This window comes from Oreochromis niloticus, linkage group LG23, assembly GCF_001858045.2.
Source record: "Oreochromis niloticus isolate F11D_XX linkage group LG23, O_niloticus_UMD_NMBU, whole genome shotgun sequence".
NCBI classification, from domain to species: domain Eukaryota; kingdom Metazoa; phylum Chordata; class Actinopteri; order Cichliformes; family Cichlidae; genus Oreochromis; species Oreochromis niloticus.
In genome coordinates this window covers 39,105,857-39,125,375 of record NC_031986.2, presented here as the reverse complement: position 1 = coordinate 39,125,375, position 19,519 = coordinate 39,105,857, and the positions used below count along the sequence as shown (strand labels likewise).

General features: G+C 40.7%; 2 protein-coding genes across 3 annotated transcripts in view; one reads left to right on the top strand and one right to left on the bottom strand.

Moving 5' to 3' along the window:
• The window catches only part of ralgps2 (Ral GEF with PH domain and SH3 binding motif 2), a 70,796-nt gene that overhangs the window by 37,937 nt on the left and 13,340 nt on the right, over positions 1-19,519 (top strand). The gene's annotated exons all lie outside the window — the stretch shown is intronic.
• Positions 220-18,839, bottom strand: angptl1a (angiopoietin-like 1a). The gene is made up of 6 exons (XM_005478942.4): positions 18,527-18,839; positions 9,216-9,463; positions 8,472-9,092; positions 5,390-5,583; positions 3,983-4,253; positions 220-3,893 (listed from the first exon to the last, which is right to left on the bottom strand). Exons 2-6 carry the CDS (start codon positions 9,403-9,405, stop codon positions 3,706-3,708), a joined length of 1,464 nt encoding a protein of 487 aa, XP_005478999.1. The 5' UTR covers positions 9,406-9,463; positions 18,527-18,839; the 3' UTR covers positions 220-3,705.

The window sequence follows — 19,519 nt, the reverse complement described above, 5'->3', positions numbered from 1 at the left end:
GTGTTTTTGCTCTTCTACTTCTCTTCCCCTCCTGTTTCGGTAAGATGTCTGTTTTCTCAGAAGCTTTCGCATCTTCGTAACACATCATTCATTCCGCCCTCCCCCATTTGGCTTAATAGTGAATGTTGAGCATAAATTTTCTGCTCTCTTATGAAACATCAAAGTTCCCTTTAGCAGGAACAAACACATGAATCACTAGGACACGTTAAAAAGTTTGTGTTTTTTTTTCCTTCCCTTGAATATTCATATTCCTTTTTCCCCCTGGCTCCACAGTATGACATCACACAGGAATCCCTTACGAGTTTGCAAGGAAAACGTTCATGCCCATGTGTGTGGTTTTATAGCTGAACTGTTTGTTCTTGTTTTGACTTCAGGTTGGCTAAATAACTTTTTTTTAACCTGCCACAGTCCCTCCCTTTCAATCAGCCTCGTATCACAGCTACCCCTGTGCGATTCAGACTTGGACACTCAAGTATGCACAAACAAACAGACACAAGCAAATACGCAGCGCGCAAGAGTCTGTTTGCCATTAAAGAAAGTTTAAGTCACCCATTTTCCCACACTGTGCTCCATCATGGATGTCTGTAAAACAATAAGACAAATGCACATCTAAACTGTGTCGTCATTGTGTATATGTTAATCAGAAGGAAACTTACTTTTCGGTAAGCTTTTGTCATTCGTCATTTGTTGCTCTGTCTTGGGGTGGAGTTTTCTAGGGCATATATGTGGGATTTGCATGGTCTTTACTTACAGTATAAACTTGTCTATGATGCTTGTGGATGTGTGACCAGCTGGCTGCCTCAGGACTGGATCGAGCCAACCTGGCGCTCGAGAGAAAGAGAAATTGCCACTTTCTTGTTCCTGCACATTTCCCTTAATCGTAAATTCTCCCGATTCCTCCGAGGGTGGAGAAAACGGGAATGAATGAGCAGGAGACTGAGAGTCGCAGTGCTTGTTCCAGAGCATCACTCCCAGCTAAGTGTTGGGTGTGTTTAAGGAATAAATTTGAGTTTGGTTTCTCTTGATGTTCGCATATTGACCTCTCTGGTGTCTAAACACAGTACCTGCTGAATTTGGGTGTTGCCGTAAATTAAAGTCCCGACTTAGAACAGAGGGCTAAAATGACCATGTTGGTTTTTTTTTTCTTACCAAAAGGTTTCGTTTTCTAAACTATATTTGAATGACTTCTTGACATGTTTGTGACTGTGCTCAATTTCCATTATTTTTGGGTGTGATGCCTATCACTGGCAATAAACGGTCTGGAGAAAGAGCCATGTGTTGGCTCTACAGTGACACATTTGTGCTGAACTGTGTATATGTGCAACAGTCTGATCTCTGACCTACTATTAGGTTTGGCAGACACTGCTGCCTCCTGTCTAAGCTCACATCCTTGATCTCTAGCAAATCACGTAGGGACAAAGAGCCCATAGAAACATATGGGTTAACTCTAGGAATAAAACCATTCATGTAGTTTAAAATATTTCCTGTCCTTCTACCTTGTCTAGCAAAAGCAGTACACCAGTAGCAAAACTTTGCCACCAATGTCTTTGGTATTGCTAAACACTGCTCGACAAGTGATCTAATATCTAATACAGGATCATAGGTACTGTACACATGGAAGAAAATAAAACCTATTTGATTTGCATCTGATTTTAAATGCTAAAAATAATAAAGTTTTCGATTTCAATTACACAGTTGAACCAACAGCTGTTGGCCGCGATCTGCTTGGTTGCACAAACAGATTAAAAATATCCTTTGTGTTCGTGTAACTTGGTGCTACACTTCTCTGAACAGGATGTCACTGATCAAGAGCTTGTTAATATTTATGATAGTCCCAGTGTAATTTTATTAACGTGATGCTGTAGCATGTATTTTCTGTTTTTGGCCTCTTGTTAGGGGAGAGAGATTTTTACAGAATGCCAGAATTAAGCTCAGTGGTGCTCCAACAACAGCTTGCTGTTGCTGAGTAGTGGTAGCTGTGGGACACGAGCATCAGAGTTTGGAATAACTAATGTAATGGAAAACAGCAGGTTTAAAGTGTCAAATATCTCACATCAAAAATCCTGCCAGCGGGGTTGGGGCCGGGAGGTTTTCATAACCGATTCCTGTAACCTACAGTCCTCTGCGTCAGGCTCTAGTACGGCTAGTCCTCATCTGCCCCGGACCTTTAGAGTGCAAAGCTTCGGTCTGCTTTGACTTACAGTTCTTCTAAAAGAAAAGTCTAGTGGAGCCATAATTTAAGATGACTGGTCAATACTAGTTTGTTGACTTGTTTCCAAATTAGAAGATGTTTAATGATGGCAGTTTATGTTGTTTTATTAAGTTTTCTGAAAAATTTGAGATGGCTTTGTATCTTCGGCTAAACGGGACATAAATGACAATTCTTGTCTCACATCTGACCTACTGTAAATTTGTAAATGCTGTCCCCGTGTGTGGTCAGAGCTAATTTCTGTTCTGTTCGCTTCCTTTAATTGGAAGTCTCCCTGATCTTACTCAGTGCTATGACAGCTTGGATTGCAACTAAATCAGATCCAATAAAGTGGCTTATCTTAGGCGATGCTGTCATCCTTTATAAATAAAATTGCTGTGCTAATATTTTACACACTGACACTTGCAGTTGTATTCGTGTGGGAAATGATTTTATGAAACTCCTGCTATTTATTAGAACAAGAAGCTTAGTGAAAAGTGAGACAGTTTGTTTATGAAAGAATTTAATTCTTTGATGGCTGGTAGTTCATGTCACAACTTGTCCATCCTAAAGTCAACTAGATATCCACTCCAGGTTAGTTTTGTCTTGTGTGTTTGCATGTGTGTGTGTGTATGTGTGTTGAAGTGCTACTAATGCATTTCTACACTGGATAAGAAAAGTGTAAAGAATTGTACTGTTACAGGGCTAGATATAACAATACCATGACTATTATTAAATATAAATACACTGATAAATAACAAAGAATGGCAGAGTGATGACATTGTGAACATTTGGCCTGAGTAGAATCACAACCTTTTTAAATTAACTTTCACAAATAAAGCCAAAGATATTTACATACTAAAGCGGTCTCAGCCATATGCACATTGAACAAGCACATTGTTGCACAGGTTCTGTTTCTGTTCGGTCGGTGGGTTTGTGAGTGGATGCTGGGGGTCGGTCGTTGCCCCAGAAGTCCAGAAAATCCAGTAGAAACAGTAGACAGTAGGTGAACTATTTATTTCCTCTCACTGTTGGTCAGGTCTTCTCAGCACTACTTTAGATTGCATTCATTTTCATGCTACCACGATTAAACATCGCAGTTTATTCAATGCCCCATCCTATGGGGAACACTACTTTCAATAAGTCACCATTAGCTGCTCAGAAGAAATCTCATCACTGTAGTAAATAATAATTTCCCTTTATAACATACTTAATCTCAAGAAGAGTGAGTAAAATAGGACATAGTCATACTAAAAGGCCTCAGGGAACTTGATGGACTGTCCACACTGATAGGAGGTGGAGAGTAGTTACTTGGGGAAGGCAGTGGTATCAGTCTTCATGTCAGCGTAACAGTTAACTAGCCACAGAGTGGACTGTTGGCCATAAACATGTCACTACCTCTTCCTCAGCTGTGGCAGAGATTCCTGCTTCTGCCTTTACAGTATTTATTTATTTATGGGTAGAGAAAGAGAAGGATGGAGACTGAGATGCATCTGAAAGAACCACGGTTCATGGTCTTAGTCAATTGGCCGCATCATGAGGCGGACTGATTTTAGGGAGTAGAAACCGCCCCCGTAGTCTGCCCAGAAGATTCCATCCTGAAACTTGCTGCGGTAAACTCCCCCGCTGTACCACACCCCATTCAGATTGGTCTGTCCACAGGCATTGTACCACCAGCCGCCCTTGTGGAAATGGGCGCAGTTACCTAATGAAGAGAAGAACCCAGGCTCAGAAAATAAGATCAGAGTAATGCGTGAATTATTTCAAACTAATGTAACCAATATGTTCCCCTACCAGAGAAGGAGTCCTTGTCACGATCGAGTGTAGTGAACTGTTTGCCGTTGTGACTGCTAAAGGAGTCACCAGCATTGCCCTGGTAGGTGCCTAGCCTGAGCCGGTAGCCCTCCTTCTCAGACTCCAGATGAAAGCTGCTGTACTCGGCATACACCTTCTTTCCTGTCCAGTCTTCCAGCTCTATCATCAGCTTGTAATCACCCTGTTTCGTAAGATTGTAGATGTTTTCCAGTCCGAGCCAGTGTTCGCCATCTATGTTACCAAAGCCTTTCTGCAGGGGACAGGCACCACATTATGACATTATGACAGTACGACAGTTTCACTTGTGATTTCAATGTCACTACTTTTGTACGAGTAGTACTAATTTACGTAAGCTGGATACTGCGGTTTAGCTGAATGGTGAATGAATAGATCTTTTGCTTCTGTGGTCAGTGAAGGCAAATCGTTTCCAAAGAACACAAACATTAAAATGGAGTGAGGTTATTAAGATTGCTTGCCAGGGAGCTGTGTTTATAAGAGTGTTCTCCTTGCAATCAAGTGAATTGAAATCAAATCTGTTTCCCATTGAAATGATAATGTGTTAAGGTTGTGATCTGCGGTTTCTCACTCAACAAATTTGTTGAACAGCAAAGCCAGCGGTGATTTGGCAGTGTTTTAGATGGAGAGTTGAATGCAGCAAGTGGAGAACTGCAAGAGTGTTTTCTGTCCCTGATCCAATCACCATGACCGTATTAATACATGAATCCAAATTTTATGACTCAAGGAGAACTCCTGCAATTTGCCTTCATCACATACAGAGAAAACGGAGGTCAGGTATTTTGGTAGAAATGACACAGGAAAAATAAAGTCATCTTCTCTCATAAGGCTGAGACATGGGAAGTAGAGACACAGGGGTCATTTCCACTGGGGTTGAGAATAGAGCTGCATTTCCCTCTCAGCCCTTGGGGCTCTCTTATTGCATACATTTGTCCCTGGATTCAGTTCTTGGCTGCAGTTTCAGTGTGAGGAAATCCACCACTAAGCTATTTACACTGTTTGAACAAGTGCTTGCTTAGTGACCTTAAAATGAACCGCAGAGACTGGGCTGTTAAGGAAAGGGGTGGGCTGCACACACTTACTAATTTTGTTGGCATTGCTCTCTTGAAGGTGGCACTTGTGAAAAGAGTGATACAGAGTCTGTCTTTATCTTTCACTTTAATTTTGGGCCATTGGCATAAGCAACTAGCGAGACATAGGTTCAGTATATATTTTATGATTATCTGCTGGGTAAGCTACATATTCTTGGCTAATGGCCCTAAACCTACCCTTATTGTACATTGGCGTTTCCTTCTGAAAGATACAAAATTCTTATCACATGTCCTGTTAGACCTGCTGTTACTTCATTAAACTCCTTTTCAGTAAACTTACCTTGTAGTTCTCCCAGTTACGGAAGAAGTTGACAGAGCCATCTTTCCTCCTTTGCAAAACTGTCCATCCTCCATTGTCGAGGCCATGCTCGCACCAGGCTTGGATCAGTCGGTCACTGCCGTTTGCCTTTAGAAGGTACATGCCACTGGTGGTGTAGCCTGCCTTTCGCACCTGGTAGCAGTCCTTGAAGGGACCTGGTGTTGTAAATGATGTAGAAAAGGAAGATAAATGAGCGGTTTTTATTTGAACATTAATATTGATGAACACTCATTTGTAATATTTTAATCTGCATATAAATTATATTGTTAATATTGAGAAACCCAAGTGGGGGTTTTAATAGGTGATAATTTTAAGGTCAAGGGTACGCATGATGCTAAGATGAGCCGTAACTTGCACCAAAAAGCCATGTATTACCATATCTTTGACAAACTTACAGAATCTTGATTTTTCTTTATTTTTTCAACAACACAAATGATCTGACTTGCACACAGTTGGAAACTTCTGAGTAATTAGACCAGAATATGTCTTGATTTAAATGTCACTCTTTGTAGTTCTCATACAGAAAGTCATTATAAACTAGATTAAAAGGGAAGACAAAGCTGAGAATTAACATCTTTGCTCAGACCACCCAAACATCCCACAGTCTGAAGTTGCATAAGCTTTCATCTGCACACCAAAGCTGTTATTTAATATTCACCTAGATTCCACCTTCAGTCAAAGCTATGAGGTGGCGCTGCACCAGAGCTGAGCTGAAGCAGCTGAATCTAAACCCGCTACATTTCTTCTTTCTCTCTGTGAATATTTATTAAACCAGTATCAACACAAGCTGGGTCTGTCTGTCTAGTCTACAGGCCTGTGGTAGACTCTGAAAGCACATAGGTACCCAGTATAATGCATAGTAGTTTGGTTCATCTAGACCAAACTGTGGTGAAGCGGTGCGTATTTATACTTGTATGGAACCTACATGGGAGAGGGCCTGCTAGGACCTGTGGTGGCTTTCTGTTTTACACTTTTCCCTCCTTGTTTTAGATCTATCTTGTCTGCTGGAAAAACTCATCCATAAAAACTCTATAGAAAAAACAAAATTATATCTTCTTATTATAACTTTTTATCTCGATCATGAAGGAGCAGCACTAATCGAGTCTGTGAAAACAGCAGCTGGTGGATAAGGTCAGTAAGGATATGGTCAGAATGTTGTTTGTAGTATGTCTGTCAGTTCAAATACACTTTAATCGGCTGATAACTAAGCAGACAGTTACAGCTTGGTGAGGTAGATGAGGAACTGTACATAGCTGGAGGTAGTTAAAAGGATACGCGGTCTTCTTGTCATTTACAAGTTCAGTCTCTGCAATTTTACCTCCCACGAGCACTTCCTCACCTCATGCCGTCTTCTACCTTTGTGTTTCTTTGGAGATTTTTTTTTTTTATTTTTTTTATTTTTTTTTTATGTGGAGGCTTTTAAAATATGCTTCTCTGCTCTTTGAGCTTAAAAGAAGCATGTCATTATTTGAATGTCAGTGGAGGGGGCGACAGGTCGTGATTTAAGAAGAACGGTGTTTCACTGATTGATGTGTGCTTTCATGAGAAACCAGACACTTTTGATTAACGCACATTTAAAATGACTGTATAGGCATTAACTCTTGTATAGACTTTCATTCTTTCTTTTTTTCCTTTTTGCAATGACAGGGCAGTGGCTGTAAGCTGATGCCTTTTTAAAACAAAGCAAAAATATGTTAATGCTAAGGTCTAATTATACTGCCCGAATGATCATAAACAGAAAAACTGACTTAATTATTTCCAAAATGGTATGCACCTGAATTTTATGTCATTATTAAACTCTGCCATATGTAAAGCGCAGAATAGGGGATACTTTGCCATATCTTAGATGCAGTTTTATGGCATTGGTGCATGTTTTCTCAAATATTTCCTGATATAAAAATGTGTTTGTTTGGGGGTTTTTTTCATTCTGATAACCTTTTTTAAGGTAAATTTTGTTTTTGTTTTGTTGTTGTTGTTTTTTTTTTTAAATGGTGCTTTCATACAGTTTGTTCAGCCGAGGATGTTCAGGCTCCATTGTTTATTATAGGTTGAAGAAAAAATATCAATATATATATAGATATATACCTTATAATTCGTCATAGACGTGCATACCAAATGACTGAAAGTAAAGGGTAACTTACAAATAAGCTGTGAAATGTATTGGTTTAAACTTGATAAGATGATGATGATGAAGACGATAATGTAGTTAAACTGTGACCCTGTCAAAAATACGTTTATCTTGGCCCTTAAATTTGTCTGGTTCTGACCCATCATTTTTCAGACAGGCTTTGTTTTGCTTTCCCCTTTGTCTGTTTCACCGTTTCAGGGATTGTATAACCCCTTTCAACATTCTTCCCCATACTTTAATCGCCAGTCAAAATACAAGTGCGCGGACCAAGTTTTAGGAGCCGTTTCCAAGTAGCAGTCTACCTTGCAAATTAGTTTCACATTGGCGATTATCTTTCTCAGATGTCAGGATTGGTCAACTTTTTTGGGGGGGGGGAAGAAAAGAACAAAGGAGCATTGTCTATTTAGAGGATTTTATCTGATTAGTTGTTTCAGTGGTTCTCAGACTTGTTGGGCAAATCCAGTGGATGGTTACTTTAACTATACCCTGCCCCTTTACTTATCCAATTGAAGATATATCTTTTCCCATTATACCAAGTCTTCTTAATGCTGTTAAAAGAGGCCTAATCCCCATCCCACTAATTTAGTGCATATGCTCAGTGTCATGCTGCCAATACAAGCAGCCAAGTGGGATCATAGGAATGTATGATTTCACTGCCTCTGTAGCATGCCAAGCATGAGCCAACTGTGCCTCAACAGTACCAACTGTTGCGAGAAATTAGGTTTTGAATTGCGATCCCTAGCTAATTATACTTTAGTAGTTGTGTGTACAATTAGCACGGTTTCTGACAGTTACTTAAGACATCTTACTTTAGCTCAGCCTGCGTCAGTCTACTAAAAGTCATTAGATTCCTGACTGTTTTACAGTCCTCAGTTATTCCTCAGTCTTTGCCTGCCATTTTAAATTTGTACTTACCATCAGAGGTAAGCGTTCCTTGCGGTGGTGGAGGGTCAATCCCAAAAGGGCTTATTGTAGGTGGGTTGATGCGTGGTCCACGGGAGAACTCCCTGTTGTTATTGTCCCTCTGTATCTCATTCGTGAAACGGTTGTTGACTGGTATATTCTGCGGTACCACCTGCACCAGAGGGGGAACTGCAGGCAACTCACTGCGTCCCAGCGTCCTCATACACTGCTCCTCCAGTGCAGATATGAGAATGGACTGGTTGTTGACCACTCCGGCCATTGTGGCAAAACGGGCCTCTAGCTCCCTATACCTTGAAGCCAGTCGCATCATCTCTGAGGTCACATTGAGGACACGGTTCTCCAGCTGGGCAAGCTCCAAGGAGTTGTCTCTCTTCCTGATGATCTCATGTAGCAGCTGCATATATAGTTGGGTCACCCTGGAGTTCATGTTCCTGCTCTCTTTCCGCAGCAGCTTCATCTCATTCACCAAGTTACCATCCACATCTACCACCAGCTGCAGCGTCTCAATCTCACGGCGCTGTTTGTTGAGCACTTCCCGCACATCTGCAATCTCCATACGGGTCACTCTTTCCTTGTCTGGCTCTGGGCCTGTGGTGCTGGCACAGATTGGACCTGATGACAGATATGATTTAAGAGATTAATAAGAAGCTGTTTTGATGTAATGGAAAGCAAAAGAGAGACTAGTTCAACCATATTGTACTACGGGTACTTTTCGAAAAATAGCATCTTTTCTACCTGTGATTCTCTGCTCAGGTACAAGGAAGGTATAAGAGCATTTTTTGGCATCAGGATCCAGAGGAGCTCTTTTACTCCTGTGGAGAGAAGGCTCTTTGGTCCTCCGGGCTTCCCTGGAGCTCCTGCAGTAACTTTCCTGCCAGAGGGAGAGGCAGAGCAAGGCGCACAGACTCCACATCAGCCCTTGCATTGCTGCTGGCTGACTGAATGGATAGATGGGCAGCTACTGGTACTCCCTCCAGGCCTCCCTGAAAGAACACAAGACCTTAGGAGTTAAGGAAACAACCTTTTCTTTGTGTACAAGGAATAAAAACACCAGGACTGTCAATTATTTGCTTTTCCAGAGCAGAGGGCTATAGAATTTTGATGAAATAGTATTTGAAGCTTCTTCTTTTTTTCTTTCTTAAAAAAAAAAAAAAAATCAGCAGACAATCTGTAATTGTTTAGGAAAGTATCCAGTCGAGAATTTGTCACGTACTGCTCCCACAGACTGTTATTTGTGTGGAAATGGTGAAAGAGAGAACACATTTTCTGTCCAGCCAACTGGCTTACGTCTGCTTTCTGTCTTAGTTAGTTCCCCTGCTGACAGACACCCCATTTTTCAGAGTTTCTCTTGGTTTCCCCCTATTAAGGAGGTATGATATCTAACTGTTGCTGATTTATCTTTATCTTCATCCTGCCCTTGGATTTAGTTTATCTTCTTTAGTCTTGGACAGAGACTTGGCAAACTCCCATCCTCCCGGCTTCTATAAGATCCTACTTAAAGTTGTTTTTTTGTTTTGTTTTTTTTTTTTCCCCCAACTGTAGGAATCAGGAACCCTTTTTAGTATTTCTCAGCAAGTTGACCACAGGAATCAACTTCCAGTTTCTGGACTGTACTGTAGATACTGGAGCAAGCAGCAGAAAATGGATGGTAACTTCATTTATTTTAAGTTGGATGCTTGCAAAGCACAGTCTCTTCTTAGTTTCTTTTCCCCGCAACAGATACACTTTTATTGATATGACAGAAAATGGCAACCTAATGTGTTACAGTTACCTGATTCTTGCTGATTGATGCTTACATGGCAGACCCACATCAAGCTAAATGTATCAACAAGCTTTTTAATAATAATGTGCCATGCTGGGGATGTCATCTGCTACAGGCATGGGTAGTTTGAGAATAGAGGAGTATAATCTACTCCATGGTTATTGTATCGTTACTGTATTTGTCTCACCTGTCCTCCAGTGTGAACGTAAAGTTACAGTAATGAGACAGATTTCATCCGTAGCTGAGGATTTTTCAGTTCTTAGCAACAGGAAATGGTGGTTAGCATGCAGCACAGGCTGCTAAAAAGCACCTCACTAAGCTGCTGGCATTTTTTAACATAGCGTAAAAACCTTTTGCATACAATTGAGGGAATACTCCAGCCTTAAGAGGGTGTAAAAGATATGTTGTGGCCATGCACCTCAGTAGGAAATTCAGTGCCCCTTGGCTGTATAGTTTTTTGTTTTTTTTTAGATATAAAGTCTGTTCCACGTTGTTCCACCATGACATTAAAATATAAATACCTGGCTTCTGACTTACTACTTGAGGATTGTTTTTTTCTTAGTTGTCCACAGGGTCCACGGCTTAGACATAATGTTACTGTCCTTTGTAACTAGGTTGGCTACTTGCACTGGCCTCACCTGAAACACACCAACCACAAATCGACTCTAATGCAGTTTCCTTTGACACAGTTAAACATGCCAGCACGGGTGTTGGGTAGAGGTACTATTTATATTTTATTTAAATTATATTTTCCAAACATGCATGCTTTAATGGATGTGAGATTAAGTCAGAAATCAATCAATCAATAATACGTGCAAAGCTGTTTCCCCTTGTGATTTTTTTTGTTTGTTTGTTTTGTTCTGTTTCTCATCAGCACACAAAAAGCGCTCTCACAGTCTCATATACTGCTCAATTTAACACCCGACCTGGTCCTATGCAAGGCCAAGACTGTCTATCCCTCCTAATCCACTCCATCACTCTTCACAGTCAGTCTTTTCTCTATGCCAAGGCCTACCCTCCACCCTGAAACTCAGGCGCTGTATGTCTCCCATATGACGCCATTGTGGTTCTTCAGGAATTCTGGCAATTATGTCACTTGGAACAATGTTAAAAGCGGACAGAATTACAGTTAGTACTGTAGATCTGCAGGGTGTGTGTGTGTGTGTGTGTGCGTGTGTGTGTGTGTGTGTGTGTACCTTTTTAATGGTATGTGTAAGTTCGTTTGTCTGTCTGTATGATTGACTACTGTGTGCATGACTACTCAGAGATGTTATTCATTTTCATGGTTGTATGTTTTTCCAGCAGCCTGTGTGTCTGACAGCGTAACCAGGTACTGTGTCCTTGCTGACCTTGGTGAGAGCTGCTAATGACTTTACCAGCAGCGTCAGCACTATCAGTCCTCAAGTGTCTTCTCTCCTAAACTGTGGTTGACTTTTTACACTTATCAGTTCCACAAAGTCTTCATATTCAAAAAGCTTACGGGGCATGAACAGAACTGTAACGTCACAGCTCATCTATCAATTATTGCCTGCCTTAGCGCCTACCTACAGTCCCTTTCCTCTCTCCCTTTGCTCTCTCAGCTCCTGCCTTCATTTTATTTCCTTCTGTGTGGTGGTTCTGAGTATGAGGGGCCTAGTCTCTTTTCATGGAAATGTAGCATATCAAAGACATTCCAGGAGATGCTGAGAGGTCAGTAGTGTGTTGTAAAGGTACAACATTGAGAGTGTTTCACCAGAACAAGCAGAGTGCCCTTTGAGTAAGAAGAAAAAAACCCATCTAAATTGGTTCAGGCCTGTAAGGGTTGTTAAAAGAAAAACACAAAGCTCACCTGTGTTTAAAGAACATCTGGTAACGTATCTTTTTATACTTATGCAGTAGTACACATCTGTCCATATATGCATGAATTCACACTCCTTGATTGTTTCTCCTCAGGCTGCATTGCGTATAAAAAAATGGATGCAGCCGTTAATGCAGGACATTAACCATTGTGTTTTTGGAGTTAGGAAGCAAGAATGTGTAGTACCAAGTTAGCTTAAGGTCACAAACTTGATGTGCAAGTTATAGGCTGCAAGTATTATTTCACTTAAAATGTATCGTCAGGTGGTTGAGAGACAGTAGGAGGTTAAAGATGGAAGAAAGTAATGGTGGTAGAAAATGGGTCATGGCCCTTTTTGCCTTTCAGGTCAGTCATCATGAACATAACCTGAGGCAAATCCTCTCATACATAAACTACTCTCATTCCTTTTTATTCTCAACAGAATTCTCTGGCACTTTCTTTCAATGTGAAAGCCCCATCCTCTTGACTTTCCCCCCTTTTTTTTTTTTTCATTGCTTTCTTCCTCTTTGCTCCCTCTGTTTAGTGCTCCTTCCACCCTTTTCAGTCACAGTTAACTAAAAGCACATGGGAGAACTAGACTGTAAGTAGTATACCAAATAAAAAAAATTTAAACCAATTTTCTACTTTAATATGAATAGGATTGTTATTTTTTTGTTGGCGCTGCCTTACAAGCAAAAACTCATGTGTAGTCCTTTTTTTTTAAACCAGTGAAGGACTGACAAAGGATTTGAAACGGTCACCTCTGCATGCCTTTTTTTTTTTTTCTCCATCTTGTTGGCAGTAGTATGATCTCATGCACCTCTGTCATGCATTGCAGGGAATGCACTTCCTTATCTATCTTACAGTATCTCTTTAATTGTCCGCACTCCCCTGTCTGCATGTCTCTTTTTGTATGTCCCTGTCTGTGCTGTGGGTTAATGTATTTTCAATCCACAGTCATTCCACTGTATGAACCATTACACTATTATAAATGCAAATTCTGCACTTCAGCTGTAGTTGCACTATATTTTGTTTTATGTTTTTTAGTCACTTTATTCTTTTTTTGATCATTTACAAAGGTGTTCACCACACTTGCACACATATGAAAAATTTCTATATAGAAACAAAATTACGAATTACAAAATGCGAATTGGCGTCATGCTTAATAACTGCTTTTCAAATTGGTCTTGGTGTACTATATTTACAATGACGGCACAATGACAGCCAGTTTCCTCTACCTTAAGGTTGTTCATCTAGAGGCTGATGTTATAATTATATTATGATTGTTGTAAGAGAGGAAATGACCAGAGAAGTCATTAAGAAAGACATCTGCTTACTTTACTCCTGGTAGGGAAAAATTAGCTTGTAATATTTGGATCCACAGCATAATGATTGTTAGGGCTGACTTCACAGAGATGGCCATATGGCAGGCACTCTTATAACCTTGGGTTTCACTGTGCATAATTGCAAAAAACATACACATTTGTCACCTGAAGAAAACGATTACAAATATTTAGTATAAACTGCCTGCATGGAGATTGTCAGACACCTGTAGGTGTCTGGTTGCAGGTGACTTGAATGTGTATATTAGAAGGAATGCCAAACAGACAAGTGATAAATTAAAGGAAAAATCTGAACAACTGCGTGGAGAAAGTTAGATGTGTAATTACAAGTGTGCTGTTTGTTAGGCTGTTTACATAAAGTCTTGCTCTACGTCATGTACAGAAATTTTGAGAAGAGCCAGTTGATTGTGATTTCATGTCAAGATGGTGGAACTGATCCAAGTGAAAACGAGGTTCAATGTTGGAGCACAGATGGTATGAGCTTCAGTGTCTGCTCAAGTGGTTACATAAGTAGTTTAACTGTAGTCTCAGCTAGTGGAGAAGTACATGTTCCATAAACCAGGAGAAAAGTATAGGCCTAAGTGCTTGAACCCTGCATGAGGAGATGTCATAGTTTGGGTTTACGTATGAGATTGATGTAAATCATGCTGTGGCCTTTGAGGTCACTAGATTTGAAGCTTATAGAACATTATGAGCCAACGTGTTACGCAGCGCTATTAAAACTCTATACAAGGGGATGACTATGAAGATGTTTATCCCTCATTTAATGTTCCATAGAGTTGGAAAATAAAATCTGTGGTGCCTTTAAGGCTGTGTTGGTGGCACATGGGAGCTTAATACCTGAATGAGAAACTTTATATTTGTTTTTGCTTCAGTTTGTAACCTCCTGTACATATGTATGATATCAGTCTGCAGCATGTTTGTTTCAGCACCCATGGTGGTTTTCTAATGTGTCAGTCTCTCACTTGATGGATTGCAGTCCAGCCAGTGGGAGAGAATGACTTGGATAGAATTTATTTATATTTTCAAAGTCAATGTTTTTCCCAGCCTCCAAAATCCTCTGCTTCCACTCCCTCATCTGCTCCTCAGACTTTCCCACAATAAGTCCAAAATACCTCCAAACACCTCATCACTGGTTACAAAAAGAAGGGAACGTGAAAACAAAATAGGGAAAATAGGGATGAGTGAAGGAAAGAAGTTTATTCTCATTCAAGGAACAACGTGGAAACAGCAACAACAGCAGCAGCTTTTTTTCTGTTCATGACATCACACAGAGCTGAGTTACATGAGAAGTCAGACGTTTTCCTGCGCTTGCTGAAACAATAGGTTACAGAAGCGTATGCAGAACGGCCAACAAAGAAACAATCTAACTTGCTTTTAATGAAGGATAGAATGAAAATGTGAGTGAATAAATGGCTTTGGGAGGATAACTCAGCATGAGCGGGGATGTAGTAAAAGCGCTGACATTATGAAGCAGTTAATGAGAAGAAAAACAAAACAAAAAAACTGCATTCACACAGGAGTGCTAAAAACACGGAAAACTCGTAAAAGCCTCATCAAAACTGAAGAAACTTTAAATGCTGCTTCTAAAATGGAATACAAATTACATTGTGGTACAGTAAGTAATGGGAATGTTTTATATCAGTTCATGGTGTAAAACTGAAAGGGAAATGAGGGCAGATGCAAAGAATTACAGTAGGATTTTCTTTTTATTAGAAAACCTGAGCCACAAACGGATACTGGAGGTTTTTACTGGAACTTAAGTCAATCCACTAAACGTTATAACTTGCATATTAAGCTGATGGTGGCCTGTATTTGTAATAAAACCAACCCTTACCAACAAGTTATTTCAACCTCCTGCTTTTCTAGCTACTAAACTGTCGTCCTTGATGATGCTATGTTAGTGAGGCGTGATCCCCCAAAACCACCCTGAGGCCCCACGGGCCCCCATCTGTTTTCCTTCTTCTGTAGGGGAAACTCTATAAACATGTGGGCTGAGACTGTTGTTGGGGTCAGAGGTCTATTTGTAGATTAGTGTACAGTCCCACCCTTCCTCTACTTTGCTCCCACCCACTCAACCCCCTGAAATCAATTGGTCTTTGTGGAAAGCGGGTTCCCCGTCTTACTCTGCGTTCATAACATGCACTTAAATGCACAGAAACTCTGTTCACACAGGGTCATCCTTTTGTCTGTGCTGTGCTTAATGTAATGACTGAGATTTCCAACACTGTCGTTATTACATGACACTCTTCCTCTTGCTTCCCCTGCTATAGGATAGACGATGCACACACACATCTTTGGCGTTATTCATTCTTGTGCATGAAAAAACCAACTGATGATACCATAAACTTGCATCTTCCTTTGTAGTGTATTCTCTCAGTCAGGTGGCTAATTTATCTTCTCAATGGATCACGTGAGAAACTGGGACTGTTTTGTGCTCCACCAATAACCTCGGTATTAATTTCGTCGATTGATTGATTGATTGATTGATTGATTGATTGAATCTTTATTTTATTTATGTAACCCTCCACAACAGTCCCAGTTTCTTGGTGAAAATTAATTTCCCACCCGTCACCTAGCTAGGTTGATAGATAAGCTGTAGCTTCACCTGTCCTGGTTGGCGTACTCTTTGGTTCATAACTGATAAATAAATGAATATCTGGATTGCTGCTTCAGGTTTTGTGGAGCAAAAATTACTTTCAGGAAGGTCAGGCGATCCAGGAGAGCAAGGAGGGGGAAAATATTTTTTTTTTAAAAAGAATTTATATGAATGTTTGTTTGGCTGGATGGATAAAAATTTCTGATTTATTACATTCTTTGGCCACTCGTGCATACTTTTCCTTGGTTTTTATTTCTCTTCTGAGTCACACCTAGCCTTAAACTCATACCTCAGACTACACATGCTTTCTATTAGCTAAATCAACAAGGAAGAACACATAAATTTGCACATTGCATTACACGCTTGCTGTCCACTGGCTCTACTTAGTTACATGCCTCCACTTCACCCGTCTATTTACCCTGACCTTCTGGCTGACCTCTTCCTCCCTACGGTGACCAGTCTGTTCAGCTGTGTCCAAGCTCTCATTAATGAGCTTCAGAGTTCAAACAAACTTTGCTGTGACTATCCTTGACTTTATCCTCCACTAGTTTTTGTATGTCCTTATAAAGTCTAAAAGTTTGTGTGGCTCATAATGTCGGTTTGAGTTTTAAGAGATATGTAATGTGTCAGACTTGTTGTTCTGTGGTTGGGTTTAACATGTGCACACAGTAGTGCAGGAGCAGTGTTTTTGGATAAGACTTTATCCAGGATGTTATCTTTGTCCGCTTGTCTAATTGGCTGCGTTTTGCAGATAAAATCAGTTGAGACTAGCATTGACACGGGTTAAAAATGCAAGATACGATTGGATGCGTGCCTGCTGCCCAAACACCGCAGCTGTTTGTTGGCGCTGGCTGGGTGAGCTATGAGTCTCGTGCTGAGTTACAGCGTAGTCTATAAAGGGACTGGTGGGGAGGGCTGCAGGTAACTGGCTCTGATGGACCACGCACTGCCTGACTGGCTTGTTGTGGGACTTTTGCAAACTTTAAATAGAAAAGACATCAAACAGATTTTCTGCTGTGATTTAAAACTCTTAAGGTGAAGGCTAAGAGAATGGTTGGTTTATGCGTGGATTGTAAGTAATGACCCGTTTTTTAAAGCCTGTCCCTTGTGCAGTCACGGTTCAGGTAGAGCCGAATGCTGGTGCTTCAGCATGGAATGTTCTGGATATTTCTCAGACAGCTGTTCCTGCCTCCCCTTTATCTTTTTATCTTTTTTTTCTCCCCCTTATTTTTCCAGCCTGAATTATTAGAGGTATCGATATTATGATTTATTACTCTAAGCGGAAAAATGAGCATGCTCGTGCAGTGTTTTCTTAGCCTTTTCGCCATCGCTCATTTTGCCTTTTACTTCAAACACTGGCTTTTTGAAGGTCTGCGTGTCTCTCACGGACCTTTACAGCATTCACAGATGTGGCTTTGTAGCGAGCAGAATGTTTCCACAGATACCACCAACAGACCAGGACGTGAGCAAAAACATTTGAAGATAATTGTGAGTTGTTGATATGGAAGAGCACCATATTGATGTTATTAGGGTTCAAAGCTTTTGCCATCATGACAAGGTTGGGACTGAAGTGTCTAATGTCCATGGGGTTTATTTGATAGAGGATGTGGTTAAGGTTGGCTTACAGTGCATTTTTATCTTTTCCCTTAAGCTCCCTGTTCAGGGTCGTGTTATAAACTGTCGTAGAAACAATCTGCTCACTTTTAAACCTTCCAAAAGGGGCTGTGAGATGAGATGAGATGTCACCACGTCTGAATGTACAGATGGAACTTATTGGCCTAACCCCGATTTCCACCAGGTTAACTCGGCTACATCCCTGTACCCCTGTTAGCAGCCAGGTTCAGACTGTATTAGGAAACCAAAAGCCAAGAAAAAATAAACAGGCCTAGGAGCAGAGCTCAAATCTCTCCATCTGAGCTGATCACTCTCCCTCAAGTGTTTTGCTGGAATGTCCCAGTTTTCTTCCTCTTTTCTTTTTTTGTCTTCTTTCTGGCTTTTTCTTTCTCCTCAGGTAAGGTTTAATGTCATATTCAGAGCAAGTTTAAGATCTTGGATGTTTCTCCATTCTCACATCTAGATGAAACAACTCATTAACTATATATTTTTTTAAATAGTTTTGCATAACTGATGTAAATCATGGCCCTGCACACCAGAAATAGTTGTACTTTCTGACTTCAGCTGTTTTTGCCCTTTCTTAATACAACTAGGATCATAAATTCTGTCCAGATTTCTTTCTTGGCCTCATATACATTACATATGTTAAATGTACACACGATACACTTCTCAGTATGCTGTACACGGTATATCCCAGTCAGACTCCAGGGATAGCCAAAGAAGCGTTGCTAAATGTTTCTGTCTGCAGATGCAACCTCCAGTCACGAAACGTCCTAACCTCTCCAACCTCTCAGCCAGAGCTCTCACAGCTGCCCAGACACACACACAAAACACCATCTTGCTGACAGACACACACACTCACTGATTCCAATATCAAAATTGAAAACAGAATAAAACTGGGGCAGCGTTTACCTTTTTGTTACCAGTAGTGAGATGGATGTTTTCCTGCAGTTATGGTTTCACGTGTATATTATATTCTGTCTTCACCGGGCTGCAGTGCGCAGGACTCATGTCTCTGTCTCTCTCTTTGTCCAAGTCTTCAGAGGTTCTCTCCTCTACTCACTCCTCCTGTAGCAATAAATCACAATGCAAGGCCCTAGTTCCCAAAGCTGCACTTCTCCCTGTGGACTTAGCTTTCCTGGTGCTCAGACTGGGGCATGGTTCAAAAGCCGGCCACTTCAACAGAATGAGCTCTCACCACTGATGCCTTGAGTTTTTCACAAAGCATGGGGGAGACTAGAAGAGGGAGGGGAAGGAGGAAGAGAAGGGAGGAGAAGGGGGATGAGGGTGTGGGTGTTGAAGATTGCTTTTTTTTTTTTTTTTTTTTTTTTCCCCTCCTTTATTTTTTTTATTTTTATTTTTTTAGTTGCCCAGCCTACCTCTGATGTCATAGTGATAAAGAATAAAAAAGACTGAAAAAGAGAATGGCAGAGCTGCTGATTAAATGTCCCATCTTTAACAATGACCTGTGTGGTTTTTGTATAAGGGAGAAAAGAGACGAGGCCTGTTTGAATTCAGGTGTTTTGCTGAGTCCAGGACTGCTTTGACCTCTTCATCCTCAATTACAACTTGAAGTTCCCCTCCTTTTGCTTTTCCCTGTAGCAACGAGAAAAGCTGATTGTAATGCTGCTGGGGTTTCGGAGCTTCTTCCTGTAGAGAACAGCTGGATGTGAGAGTCGGAGACCAAAGCAGGCAGATAGAAATGATTTGTGGCACTACTGGTGCAAAATGGTCACTCCAGGTTTACTCTGTTTATTTGGACTTAACTTGCTTTTTATCACCATTGTGATTTACTTTGAATGTGTTATTTATACATGTTTAAGCTGTAATGTTTAAAAGATCTTACTTGAACCCTTTTGGAAGAATTTTCTCCCTGATTTGTGATTGAATTTCTTCCTTCTTGCC